The 14,431-nt window shown below is 41.4% G+C and overlaps 1 protein-coding gene across 1 annotated transcript; it reads left to right on the forward strand.

Moving 5' to 3' along the window:
- Positions 1-3,296: 3,296 nt before the first annotated feature.
- LOC306699210 (tripartite motif-containing protein 14) lies at positions 3,297-8,521 on the forward strand (the record flags this gene model as incomplete). The annotated part of the gene is made up of 7 exons (XM_079163752.1): positions 3,297-3,540; positions 4,117-5,081; positions 5,208-5,303; positions 5,838-6,086; positions 6,202-6,224; positions 7,177-7,331; positions 7,494-8,521. The coding sequence occupies 7 exons, from the start codon at positions 3,297-3,299 to the stop codon at positions 8,036-8,038; spliced, it is 2,277 nt and encodes a 758-aa protein (XP_079019878.1). The 3' UTR covers positions 8,039-8,521.
- Between the last annotated feature and the right edge of the window lie 5,910 nt (positions 8,522-14,431).

Consider the following 14,431-nt stretch of genomic DNA (forward strand, 5'->3'; position numbering starts at 1 on the left):
AAAGTTTTAGTTTCTTTCTTTGCTCACACACCCCTTTGTTCCTCTTCATTTACTAGAATAAAAAAAGATATTTAAGATATTTTATAAGAATATTGTCATCCAAAAGAGAAAAATACTTAAAAAGTATGTACAGTGAATATTAAAGATGTTTTAACTAAATTCATTCAATATCCTGCTAGCTAACTTTGCACAGCGCTTCAGTTTGAGAAGAAATCTAATATTTTATAGTCTGTGGTATCTACACTGTGATGGAGGCTGAGGACTGTGTGCTGCAGGACTCATAGCTGCTGTGTGTGTGTGCGTGTGCGTGTGTGTGTGTGTGTGTGTGAGAGTAGGGAGGTCTGTGGTGTCTGAGTGAGTGTGAGTGCATGCACATCTGTGAGTGTTGGTGTGAATGTGTTGTGTGCAACAGTTGGCCTAAAGAACCAATATGCCAGCCTGACACACAACGGTCCTGCTGTTTAGCTAAATCTGTCCATCTCTGTCTTTGTCTCCAGCTCTCTCTTTCTGTTTTTCTCTCTTTGACTCTCTTTCTTCGCTTTGTTTTGTTGGGACATACAGGGTAACATGATGGAGATGGAGTATTATGTATAGTGACTGGTGTGCCTGAGGAGTGAACTTAAATGGTAATGGATTCGTAAAGCCTGTCCCAGCGTCACCTGTGGATATGTTCCTGTGTAAATAGATATTCTATAGATACCAAACAATTATCAAATATTGAGGCGGTTAACTTAGACCAATTAATGAGATTCCTTTAAGAATATATCAACACTTAATAAAGGTTTTCACTGTAAAACGTTGTTGTGTTTTTTTCTTCGTTTTGACAAAAGTACATTTTTGTTAAAGTGTCACTCTACTGATTGTTCACATGAAGATTAGATCACTGGTTATGGTTAGCAGCACTCAGCCTGTGAAAACAGCAGGATAATGTATTATCTACTATCTTCTATTGAGTTGCATTCTGGGATATGTGGGTTTTTGGAGTTTGACCTGTGACTAAACGTCAGAATATCTCAGCCTCTGCCATTGCCATTGAGTGGGAAATTTATACAATTATGACTTTGGTCTGTTGTAATATTGTAGAGAAGGTATCTGCAAAGGGACATCATTATGTTTTAGAAGGTTTATAGCAGGAAGTAGAATAAGATACAAATGGTGACAACACACAAAATACCTGCATATTTACCATATTTATGAATATTGATTTCAAAAGGACCACACATGCCCACACTGAAGAGTTTAGTTTTATTTAAAGAAAGCATACATTCTGTTGAGGATTTTGGTAAATCTCCAATATTATTACCAAAAGTTATGCAACCATATCACACAGACTTTATCAATGGGGGGAGTTTGCTGATGGATCTGTTGCAAGCTCGTTCGTCTGCTGATGAAGACTGTATTACACATTTGAAAGTTCCAGAAAAGGCTACTATGTGGACCTTGAGTTGGTTTTGTCAAACTGCTGTTTTCAAGGTCAGGGATAGATAAACTTTCATACTCCACAATAGTCACGTTTTGGTGAATAAATGTATTTGTTGGTTAAAGCATTGTTAGTATGATTGTGTAAAATATATGTCGCCACATTTAGTTGCATTACAACACCAACATTTACTCACAATGTTTGAGGGGGAAAAAAGAAGAAGGAAGTAAAAGAGAGCCACAAACTATTACTTAATGTGCTCCTCATTTATGCAAGACAGGCCCCTTAATGTTCAACACAGTCTGAAAACTTTGAAAAAGTTACATTTAAAATTGTGTCTTTGAGAGGAAGAGAAGAGTCTGCTGGGTTTAAAAGTAATCAAGAGTTTTATCAATTAATTTCAATGTTACATGTTATTTTAATGCTAGACTTCAATGAGCACACAATTTAGATACCGCTGTCAGGTGATAGGCAAAAACTCTCACCTTGTATTTCCAGGCAACACTAAGACGGAAACACAGACTCCTTGAGAGATAAAACTTATTTGAGATTATGAAAGATTAACCTCTCACTCACAAGACACAATAGCCTTTTGTATCCGAGTCACATGTCTAGACAACCATAAAGACAAGAATGTTGGGGGGGGGGCATGAGAGAAATAAGAAAATACCACATTTGGCCGTTATTAATTGCAGCTGATGCTTTAAGGTATAACAGCAACAAGCCACTTCTTGCAGCTCACAAAGCTTTTGTCATCGTGAATAGAAAATAATAATTAGAAGCTTAATACTCTGATTCAAAGCACTAAATAGGCTGCTGTCGAGACGGCTTCATGGCTCATTGGTTGTGTGTGGTTCATGGTCCTCATGGGAGTAGTTTGGGGTATCGTGAGATGAGGAATAACTTATTTAACTTAATTGCATTTCTTGGCAAAACAATGAGTGAGTGGATAAAATATTTGTAGCATTTTGACTTAAGATTCCATCAGCTAAATGTTTGTTATCAGCCCTTTTATGGTAAAACAGTTATGCAATTCTGTTCTAAACCACAATTACTAAATGTAAAATAGGGTGTCTCAGGGCAAACCCAAAGCTCTGGTACAGAAAAAAAGAGGAGGAAAATTCCAGAGCTCTTGAATTTTTGTGAAAAACAACTTTATTGTGAAGACACCAATGGAGTTCATCACAGTGTCCTCGCGCAACGCTGAAAGTAAAAGTCAACCAATCACATAGCGAAACCTTTGACGGATGAAAGTGAGTGACTGGAGTGTACCATTGATGTGATATAAAATACATGTACTCTGTACTGAACGGGCAATTTTAAATACTTTACTTGAGTTACTTCCACTTTGTGTGACTTTGTACTACTTTTTAAAAGGTACACATTGTACTTTTTATTCATGCATGCAATACAATTGACAATGAAGTAAGTCTGTAATTATTGATAAATTGATTTGTGGATTGACTATAAGTGTCTACGAGTGTTTTTAAATTGTGGTTTTGCTGATTTTACTTTATTGTGGGTTCATATTATCAACAGAGTAACCAAGTAGTATATCAAAAGTACAATACTTAGATATCTAAGTATTGTACTTTTGATATACTTTATTTGTGCATTTCCATTTTAATGTAACTTCAACTTGACTACATTTCAGAGCTAAATGATATGCTCCTACTTTACATACAGCCTATGGCTCCTACATTATGCTCTATTAAAATCAAATGCATGTAGAGTACTGCCGGCTTGGCGTGACTGTACCTTTAAAACACGCACTACCGGGGGTGGGGATTAGGGGGGCGGAGCTTGATTCAAACATGTAGCCCCGCCCCTTGCTGCTTGACTTTGCGGAAACAAATAAACGTAAGCCAAAAACAAAATGGGAGCCACGTTGGACACCCCTGCGAGGTGTCCCCTCTGCAACGAGCTGACCCGGGACCCCGTCACTCTCAAATGTAACCACCATTTCTGCCAACGGTGTATCGGGGACCTGTGGAGTATTTCCCCGAGCGGCCCGTACCACTGTCCGGAGTGGAGGTGTAAAACAGTGTACCAGACTCTGCCGTTTGACAGCAGACTGTCGCCCGCCAGCAGTCGATGGGCTCCGCCTCGGAGCGCTGCAGGTAGCGTGAAAGTTACAGCAACGTTGATGCTTATTTCTTGTGCAGTGGTCTTTTAAGTTGGTAGCTAATGTTAACGTTTACTAATGTTATCCCACTGCTAGCATTAGCTAGCTACTTTAATATTAGCCTTAGCAATTCTGGCACCCTAAACCTATCATAGTTTTGACTTCCCCACCGGAAAAACGCCATTCGATCCACATCCTTAACGGTTTACGCAAAAGAGCAAGTTAAAATCTTTACAGTGCATACGCTTTTGTGTAATTTAGTTAATAGTTATTTAGTTAGCAAATAGTCAGCGAGGGTAAAGTTTTAAGGATCCGTAATAAGTGCATCAGGAATCTGCCATGACGTGAACAAACCACAGTGAATCACAAACATGTGAGTCAGTTATGGTAGACTTAGTGACAGCTTTCCTGAGTGAACAAGTTAACTAGATCACTGCTTGAGTTGACTAAAGTGGAACTGCTCAGTTGTGCAGAAGGCAACTAGCAGGTGTTTTTGTGAAGTATTGCTCTAAAAGTGCTGAGTCAACCCTCCCTCTAACCAGTTTTGCTTTGTTTGTATTCTATTTTACAGGCACATCGGGTGATGATGAACAAAATACTTCTAATCCCACATTGGGGAGGCCCTCACTCACCGGCCGACTTCTCGGGAAGAGAAAAGCCAGCACACCTGTATCAGAGCAACCTGACACAAAACGAGCAACTGGGGAGTCTCCCCGCGAGCGCTTCAGCGACCCCGAGACTCCCACCACTTCCTTCTCGTTTAAACCCTTGCAGCCTACGGGTGTGGAGACATCCAAGAAAGCGGGGCACCCAGAATCCACAAAGTCTGAGCGCGGCGATGGCACGTCCTCCAGTGACACCTCTGCAAGCAAGGCAGTGCCTGCAAGTGATGTGCCTCCAAACATCTCAATCCAGCAGAACCAGCCTAAATCGGTAGACATGATCTCATTGGATGACTCTGACACCTCCAATGAAGTAGATCTATGTGATGCACCTGCTCTTGCAACTCCAAAGAAGGACGCACAAGTGACAGGAGTTCTTGCATCGCCAATGAAACCTGTCACATCTGCCAACTCTGATTCCTTTCCTGGAGTTTCAACTCCAGGTAAAGGTACGTCTCCGCTACACCATGGCAGCAAGTCTCCCCTGACACCCAGCAAACATCCTGCCGATGCCCCAAGATTTCCAAGTCATGGTGGCATCTTCCCCGGGTCAGAGAACAAAAATGCCAGCCCTGTGCCCTGCCATTATTGCCCTAAAACTAGGTGTCAGTCCGCCGTCAAGACCTGTCTGGTGTGCGGCGCTTCCATGTGTACGGAGCACCTGCGTCCCCACCTGGACTCCCCCGTCTTCCAGAATCATACCTTGGTTCCTCCCATGGAGGACTTTTCTCCCTGGAGGTGTCAGGAGCACCAGGAGATAAACCGCATCTACTGTCGGCAGTGTGCCGTGTGTGTGTGCACGGTGTGCACCGTCATTGGCTCGCACCGCGACCACATCTGCATCAGCATCCGGGAGGCAGAGAGAGAGTTCAGGGTAAGTGGGGGACCTTACAGCACCACATATAATATAAAATACACAGTGATCGTGGTCAAAGGTGAGATGGATGTTAATATTGCCATAACAAATATTAAGTCATTCCCTCCCCCTCTTCCCACTCAGGTGAACCTAAAAGAAGAAATCAAGCAACTGCAGGAGGCTGAACAGGAAGTGAAGAACAGGGTGACTGACCTCACTCAGAGGAAAGAGACCTTCGGTGTAAGAGATTTCGTTCTATATAGTGTCTGACCCAACATGATGTATATGTTTTCTACAGATCCTGAGACTTATCCACATGTTTTGAATGGGTTGATATTTCAGTATATATAATGTAGTTAATTATTGTTTTGTGGGTAAAGGGATATGATTAAGTTACTCAAATGAAGCATCGGTAGACTTGTCCTCGTCATGCGATGAATCTTTATTTACAAGTTTATACATGGTGGTCTCCTTAGTGCATCTTAAATTGTATTATGAGTTGAGGATATGGTTACACATGAAGTTAATTATACACTCCAGATTTATTAAATTCAGATTCATAAAATACTTTAGCGGTGTTTTAAATGTTTTATACTATTTAAAGTTGGTTTGATGCTCATATTGCTTGAGAAAACCTCTTCAATCTTCAATTCAGATATTCACATTTCTTTTCCGTTGGTGGAGTCAGAGTTCTCTGACTGCAATGAGAAGAGCCTTACTGGAATTGAGAGTGTTGCGTTGGATGACGTTTATTCACATTGTGTGTCTGTCCAGGTGGTTTTAAGCGAGGCTCGAGCAGGAGTGCAGCAGCAGTACAGAGCCATCAGAGAGGCCCTGGAGCAGGAGGAGCAATCGGCTCTCCAGTGCGTGACGAAGGAGGAAGGCAGAGTTGTGGGGGGACTAGAGGAGGAACTCGGCCACCTCCGGAGCTCCCTGCAATCCATGCAACAGGGCCTCCACACCCTGGAGGGGTTGGCTGATGCCAAAGGAGACAAACGCATTCAGGACCAGCTCTTCATTATGGTGCGTTGGATGTTAGAGAACTATAAGTAAAACATAAGATCAACCTACTTTTGGCTTTAATGATCTATGAACACTAACACAAGGAATCTTCTTTTTCTTCTTTCTGACATGACAGGAATACAGCAAGGTAGCCCAACTGTAAGTGATTTCCTTCTCAACTTGTACCTGGTTGCATGTAAAGAGTTTATTTGTTGAACATGTCAATAGCTCAGTGTTCTACCAACAAAGCATAGCTTCAGTAAACAGCCTGCGTTCCAACGGTTGTCGGTTCAACCTTATTCTCTCACTTCCCTTTAGCTATGCAGAAGTAAGTGTCAAGGTTTTGAGATCGTTCTCTGCTTCCAATCTCAATATTTGCTTGAATTTGAATTTAATTTGGTTTTGGGTGCTGACCAACAGTTACATTAAAAAAAATCAACAGCAATTCACCTACAAAGAATCAGTGCACCTGTAGAGCTGGATATCCACAGACAGGGTTCCCACGCCTCCTGGAACACCTGGAATACATTTGACTCATTTTCAAGTCACATTGAAAATCTGTGAAAAAAGCTAAATGTCCTGGGAAATCTTGTGGTGTTCTGGAAAAATGTTTCACATACATTCTCAGATTTTAGCTGAGAATGAACTACTAGTCTAACTACCAGAGCTCCCAAAAAATGGATAACTTTGCCATCTGAAAGGGAAAAGTTATGTTCAAAATAAAACAAAACCATCTGCATGGCTGGATACCACAAGAGGATAGTGAGGAACAATGTTCTGTTTTTATTTTTTATTGTTGGGAACCAACCCTTTAATGGTTTCAACACTGTATGAAACTACTCAAATACAAGTATGAGAATAAGTCAATAACATTGTTATTAACAAGATGTATTTTCTGCTACATTTATATTATAAACAAATGGAAATTGTTTGACAGGCATATTGTCTTATTGGGTCTTCTTTCACAGAAGCTTTAGCCAATCTCACTAGGTTTGCTAAAATGCTAATTGATAACTTTGTTTCTTCTTTTTTTCTGTGTAACTGTTCATATGCCTCCTCTAGAGAATAATAAAGTGTAATAGTCTTACATCTTTATGCTTTTCCTCACCAGGACTAGTAACATTGGGAGCTGTGTGGACCAGTTCAAGGCTCCAGAGGAAGTGGATCGGGCCCGGCTCAAATGTCTGCAGAGTTGTACTGAGAAACGTCTGGACTCAGTCGTCATCACTGTGCCAGGCAAATCCAGAGACCTCTACAGACTGCTCCGTAAGACATGTGTTGTTTTTTTTTGTACCAACACCTGTTCACTTGCCACTCACTGATGAATCACAGCTAATTAAACCAATGGACAAAATGCATCCAACAGGCCCAACTGTGATATATTCAATTAGTCTAAATTCTTCTTTAATTTCCCTTTTCTGTGTACAGATGGTATCGCCCTCTTCTTGGATGCAGATACTTCCCATCCCAAGCTGCAGCTGTCTGATAACAACAGGAGGGTGACCTACAGCGAAGCCCAGCAGGCCTACACGGATCACGAGGCTCGATTCAGCTCCTTTCCACAGGTCCTGGCCTCCCGTTCCCTGGAGAAGGGGTGCTGGTACTGGGAGGTGGACGTGCCTGTGGATGAGGGCCGCTGGAAGGTGGGGCTGTGTGAGGGTCAGATAGAGAGGAAGGGCCAAAAGGACAACTCTCGTCTGGGCTTCAACTCGCATTCCTGGTGCCTGGCCTGTGACCGAAAGAAGGTGGAAGCTCTGCATAACAAGGTGGCGGTTCCTGTGGATGGCGACGGGCTGCAGAGGGTGGGAGTGTTCCTCGAATTTGAGGAGGGCATTTTATCATTCTTTAATGTGACACCAGGGGGCAGTCTAGCTTTAATGCATTCCTACAAGCACAGGTTTACTGACCCACTGTACCCAGCGTTCTCTGTGTCGAAAACACACCTGGCCATCTGTGATCTGTTTGAGTCATAAACCACGCAATACTCGCACGTCACTTGTGATGGAAATGTACAGGGATACATGAAAGTGCTGTGCCTTTTTTATATGTGAAAAGCATTTGATCATTAAAAAAAATATATAATCCTTAAATTGTTAGGAGATGATAGGTATGCACTGCATATAATGCTCTACTTTTACAAAAATCCTCAAATGTGATTTTATATCATTATAATACTGGGCCCTACAAGGTCCATTCGTTGTACTCATTACATGCAGCATTCCAAAAAGTAGCAGCATAGTTTTTGTCACTGGATTTTAGATTTCATTTAAGATTGTCGATAAACAAATGTGTAAGTTTTTACATGAGATTGTGTAATCAGTGTGGACCAATACAAAAAAGAAAGTTGTCTTGGATAATGTTTCCATTTTCAAAATGTTTTAAAAATTCACCAAATCTTCTTTTGTCTTGTCTGATGTCTTTTTTTCAGTAATAAAAGTCAGAGTTTTGAAAGCAAAGTAAAACCTGCATCACGTCTTGCCTTTCTAACACCTGTTTGCGTTTAAATGGAAACACCTGTGTGTCAGGTGACAGTTGTTGTGCTAACTTTGAACTCTCGCTGCCCCCGCAGCCTTTGAGCTTTACTGACAACAAACACTGCTCTTGCCACAAACTACTTACAGCCCCACAGTTTGCAAACTAAGGCTCATTTATTCTGACTGGGGGTCTGTGTGGTTGACGTCATTGAGAGGGATCAAAGTGGTGTTTACATAAACCCCTTCTGGATGATTGGTAGAGCACCCGCATGCCAGTGGTTCAGGGACAGCTGGCCACCGATCAAGGTGGATCCAAACTTGTTGGTTAATTCAGTAGCTTAAAGTCCTCGGGATCGACGGTGGCAAATGTAATCTAACTGAAAAGGACTGAATAAAGGAAAGCTCAGGGGGTAGAGCTTTGTAAAGAGCAAGGTCTAATCAACGCACAATTTAAAAGCTACTTTCATCAAAATATCTGCTTCCTATTCTGAGAGACGAGATTTGAATCCACGCAGGTGCACCAGTTAACCATGGCAACAATTTCACACCATCAGCCACACGATCCAAAGGTAGTCAGACTTTTTTTTTGCTTTCTTTTTCTTTTCCCCAGCTGGCACAAGAAGGCAGATTACGAGACATGTCTGAGAGGGTAGAGGGGGAGAGGGAGGGGGCTTTAACGTCAGGATAATTAAATTCTCCTCTCCCTGTCCATCCAGTGGTCTCTCAAACTCAGCCTGTGTCTTACAAGCTTCTCCAGACTACAATTAAATTTAATGAGCTATGGGCTTATTCTATGTTGGCATGGAACAACGTGTCAGATAGTTATTTTGAAATCAAATGTATGCGATGGAAGTAGTGAAGGCACTGGACGGCTACATTGGCTAAAAATGGAGCATCACTGAGTCAAGCGACAGGGTCTTCTCTTTATTAGGGATCAAGTTAACAGCTCAAATGTCTACTTGTCAAAGCGTCCTCAGATAAGAGGATAGCTGCACTTAGGCATTTGCGTCTCGGAGGGATATGCAAAGAATCAAATCCCGAATGACAACGTGGCGGTGTACAGTGATACATTACTCACAGGATGCGGGCTTGTCTTGCAGCTGAAAAGCCTTTGAATTACAATGACAGCAAGCCTCTTATAATCCGTTGATTTACGGTAATATATTGTTCCTTTCCACTGGCGCTCTCGAAGGCATATAAACAGACAGAGTACAAAGGATTATAAAAGTCAGGTTATAGAGGGTGCTATTTGCTTTTGAAATCAATACTTAATTAAAAGGAATATAGACTTATCCAACTGTTGAGACTAGTCTTACATGAACCACATTTGTTCATGCAGGAAACGTCTTCCTCCTCCAGTCAATTCATACGGAACAATACAGTAAATTGGGTCAATGTGGGTGTCATTTGCAGCACTCTCCTTAAGAGTGCATGCTTTTACCTCTCCGTGTTGTCTGGATGGAAAGTGGAATGGCATGAAATGACCAAGGTCAGAGATTTTAAAACAGCAAGCCTTCCACTTAAACAGCCTTCTTAATGCCACAAAATGTCACTCTTCTTAAGTGCCAGCTTTTTGACTGGTCATTGACCTCGTGTGAGGTTGCTCAGACATTGCCGCCTTTTGATGTAGGCCACTGAACATCAAAGCCTCTCTGTCTTCTTCTTTTCTTGTGGAAGTAATAGTGGCTGTGCAGCACAGATTGCTGTTGCTCCTGTGCTGGGAACGGTAGCCAATTTCATTTGCATTCTTCCATTGGAAAACCCTGGAACAACCATTACCTTCTGGGTCAAGGTCAGTTGGAGCCACTGATTTGAGTCACTCAGCATGTAAAATGTTACATTTATATTCAATCAGCGAGACAATCAGTTGTCTCTATAGCCTCAATGTGTCCCTCTCACGTATTATTGCCTTTGCATTTGCGTCACAATGTCCGGATATTCTGGAAGATATTCACCCTGCAATCTTTCGTGCAACACTTGTAGCTGTTCTGAAGGCACTGGTTTTTCCAGAGTCCAACATATTCTGTCTTTTGCATGCAACCAATTTAACCTGTTCACCAAATTGCGACTGTATTTCCCAATCCAGGTAGCTGCAAATTGTCTTTGCTCTTTTTTGTTAAACACAAGTATAATATCAACACATTATTTAAATAATAATGGAAAGAAACATCAAAATGGGCCAATGTAATACCATTTTTGATTTTGGTTCATGTAATTTCTGTCTACAGGCTTTAATTGGATTAAAAAAAGTTGTAAAATAGGTTAAAAATCGTTTTTATCCTGCTGTGGGCATGATTTGTTTCTTTATTTTTGAATCCAGATGGTTAGAAAGAAAATACAAGGATTTTGTAAATGCCGTCAGAACAGCGTTTTCAAAGATTGCAGAGTGCATATATTTTTGAGAATTGTCTTTGTATTGTTCGAGATGACAGCTAACGTTGCTAACGGTGCTAACAGTGTAAACAACAGCAACAGAGCTAACAGTGTTTATCTGTGGGGACCAGAAGTTTGGATGCATGCAATAAAAAGCATGCGCGGCCGGCCGGCTATGTCAACTTAGCACAGAGACGTTCGGATTTTTGTAATTTTTTAATAGTTTTGGAAGTTAGCATTGCGCTGGTTTCTTCTACAAAAAGCCAATGGGATTTTTTCTATTGACATGGTTTCTTGTTTCCAAACATTACTGAGAGTGCACACATTGAGGGGGCATAACCACTTTGGCAGCCTTCTGTGGGTTTCCCCGGTAGATTTAGCCCAGTCCTAGTTGACAGTGAGTCGATGGGTTGACTGATTGCCACCGTGGTGCTCTCGACAGCTTCTCAACGGGTGCCGAACGAGTGCCGCTCACTTGCCGCTGTCCTCACGGCTGCCTGAGGCTTGGCCCCAGGCTTGCCAGTGGGATGCGACTCGCTTGCCACTGTCAGTAATTGCACTGGCTGGGCCAAGCTCCAAAGCCGAGATGACACAGAGTTGTTGGGCAGTAAACTGCGCCAACCACAGAAAAGATAGATGGAAAATGGTTAATATTCAAGGGGATCACGGGCCTTTGCTAAAAATAGAAGAAGATTATGGATCCAGGCCATTAAAAGGGCAGATTGGGGTTCCAGTGGTTCTATTATCCATCCAAAAAGTAATACTGGCTGTCATTACTTATACTTTTGTATTATCAACAATTTCAATTAGAAAAACTAATTTAACCAACGATTACTGTCTGTGTAGATGTTAGATCTTTATTGTTGTCACAAAATGAGTAATCACACCTAAAAGAGTCATTATCTTAATTTTGCTACAGATGAAGAGTCATTTATTGCTGAAAAGATTTTTTGTTGTTGTAAATGATCACTTTCATTTCATTAAAGAGTCATTCATAACCCCCCCAAACGTTTATGTCCATTTGAATGATAAAAAAGCTCCTTTAAATCTGAGAAGTTAATGATTTCTAATCTAAAGCATGAGATTATATGTGCATGTGTCATTCTTTGTCATCTTGGAACAACCAAAGATTGCCAAAACAGATCTGGTTGGATCACAAAACCAAAACCAAAAATAGTAAATGATACGAATACGTCAATCCAATAATCACTTATGATGGGCCAAAGCCAAAATAAAGCACATAATGGAGATACTGTGGGTAGATTTTGTTCTGTTCAGCCTACAGTTGTCTTTTTGAGGATGCAGCACAGTATGTATTTAACTCTATAAGAGTGACACTACACAAGCATAGCCAAGTATTGCCAGGGGTCGGCACAAATGCATACACACACACACACACACCCGTTGCGTCTTGAGGCCACATCTTCTGTTGGCATGGCAACAGTTGGTGAGCTCAGGTGAGCGGGGAGTCTCACATGTCTCACCCAATCACCTGCCATGCTTGACAGGGTCCTTGGAAATCGGAGACAGAAGTAGTGATGGGCCTATTGTTGAGTGACATGCCTATATTTTTTCCCTCACCTTTCCCCAGGAAAATTAATTTTCCCTCCACTGTTCCACATAAAAACAAAGGCCTCATGACTTTCACGAGCGACTCTATCTCTGTATCTGTCCAGCCAGCGCTGATAAAACCCAAAGTGATGAAAACCAAATCTCACATCTGTGTGTGTGTGTGTGTGTGTGTGTGTGTGTGTGTGTGTGTGTGTGTGTGTGTGTGTGTGTGTGTGTGTGTGTGTGTGTCTGTGTGAGGCTGCTCAGTGTCATTGGATTAAAGGGTATCATGGAAATGTATTATTTCTAAAGGAATTCTTAAAGCACCCTGAATGCATCATGCACAGTGTAGATTAAAGCATTTGAATGGCACACAGTTATACCTTACATCTATTTGTGTCTAATTGTCTGGTATTTAGTAGTGTTGCCCTTCAACTATTAACAAGTCAGCACATTAAGATTAGGAGCATCTGTTTCACACGATTGTCAGCTGTCTGGTGCCTGCCTGTCTCATCCCACATACTGCACCCCCACCACCAACCTCCCTCCGTCTCTTAGAATATCTGCAGTATCTTTAACATTATTTATTTATTTGTCTGTCCTGCTCTTTTCATTTGGCCCCTCTGCAGTTACGGTCAGAGTACAGGGTCAGGGTCAGACAGGGAATCAGTGTCCAGTTCACAGACTTTGAGAGTCAACACAGACAGATGCAAAGCAATGTGAATGCAATGCAAAAATAAAACACATTTCACAACTCTTTTCTACAACCATGAAAGAAAAACATACTCGCAGAGATAATTTGTCATCTCAACCCCGGGTAGCGGATAAACGGTTGACGCCCAGTTTTTTGTAACAATGCAGCAAATTATGAACACATTCAAACTCATTTTTAGACTATTGTGTTAAAACGGTCTCAAATCGCTTCCGTCTCTTAACATTTCACAGTCATTTCAAAAGGCAATATCTATTGTGCTCAACAGATTCCTGCTCTTTGAGAACAAAGCTGTGGATTCAAGAAAAATGTCTTCACAGCCTCATGTAACCATCTCATGCTCAAAGAAATCCAAAAAGCAACATCCCTTAATCTCTCCCTCTCGTTGTGAAAAAACACCTTTTCAATTCCTATATATTTAGGGACAAGATCTGTAAGTCACATGACTGATCAGTGAACTGTATATAAGGAACCCCAAAACAACCTCAGACACATAGCTGAAACGGTTTGGTGAGTATAGCCTCTGACAGAACGCAGTGAGGAAAACACCAGCTTCCAAGTTGAACACTTTTCTTTTGAAATTGGGTAAAACTATTCAGTGACAAGCCCCAACATTACTTGGAAGTTTGAGCTTACAAAGTTTCCCCTTCCACTGCTGGAGTTATAGATCTACATAGCAATGCAGCTTCACAAGTTGTTTTTTTTGTCACATCCTGTGATTGCATCTTTTCTTTCTGTGGCTTTATTCCCTCACACAATCCCTAAATGATGCTCAGATGATCTAGAGTGACTATTACTTCCAAATGATTCCTGTTATGATTGAATGATTCTTTGTTGGAGTGCCAAATGTGTTGGAGTTATTCCATGAGGCATGTTCAGATACACTTCATTAAATTGTCAAGTCTCAATAAAGAGACTTTTCATTTTTGTGAGCATTTATTTCTTAACTTTCAGCTGTCACTTGGGACTCCCTTACGGCCTCAGTAGGAGTAAATGAACTAAACTCGTCCTTGGCTCTATTCATCCTTCAACTTCCCTTTCCAGACAGACACAGCTGGGGCTTCTGATCTCTGACATTGTGCCTTGTTCTGGTGTTTCAGGTTGCTCACTGCTCACCAGAGAAACAGAGCTCTCTTTTTTAAAATCTTTTAACTTCACTGCATTTTCCCCCTTATTATTGTGTTTAAATGCAGAGCACGATAAGCCATTAACGTGATGGCCAAGGAAACGGTGTTTCTGCGTGTATCATATGAGCT

The sequence above is a fragment of the Pholis gunnellus genome, assembly GCF_910591455.1.
Source record: "Pholis gunnellus genome assembly, chromosome: 7".
NCBI classification, from domain to species: Eukaryota; Metazoa; Chordata; class Actinopteri; order Perciformes; family Pholidae; genus Pholis; species Pholis gunnellus.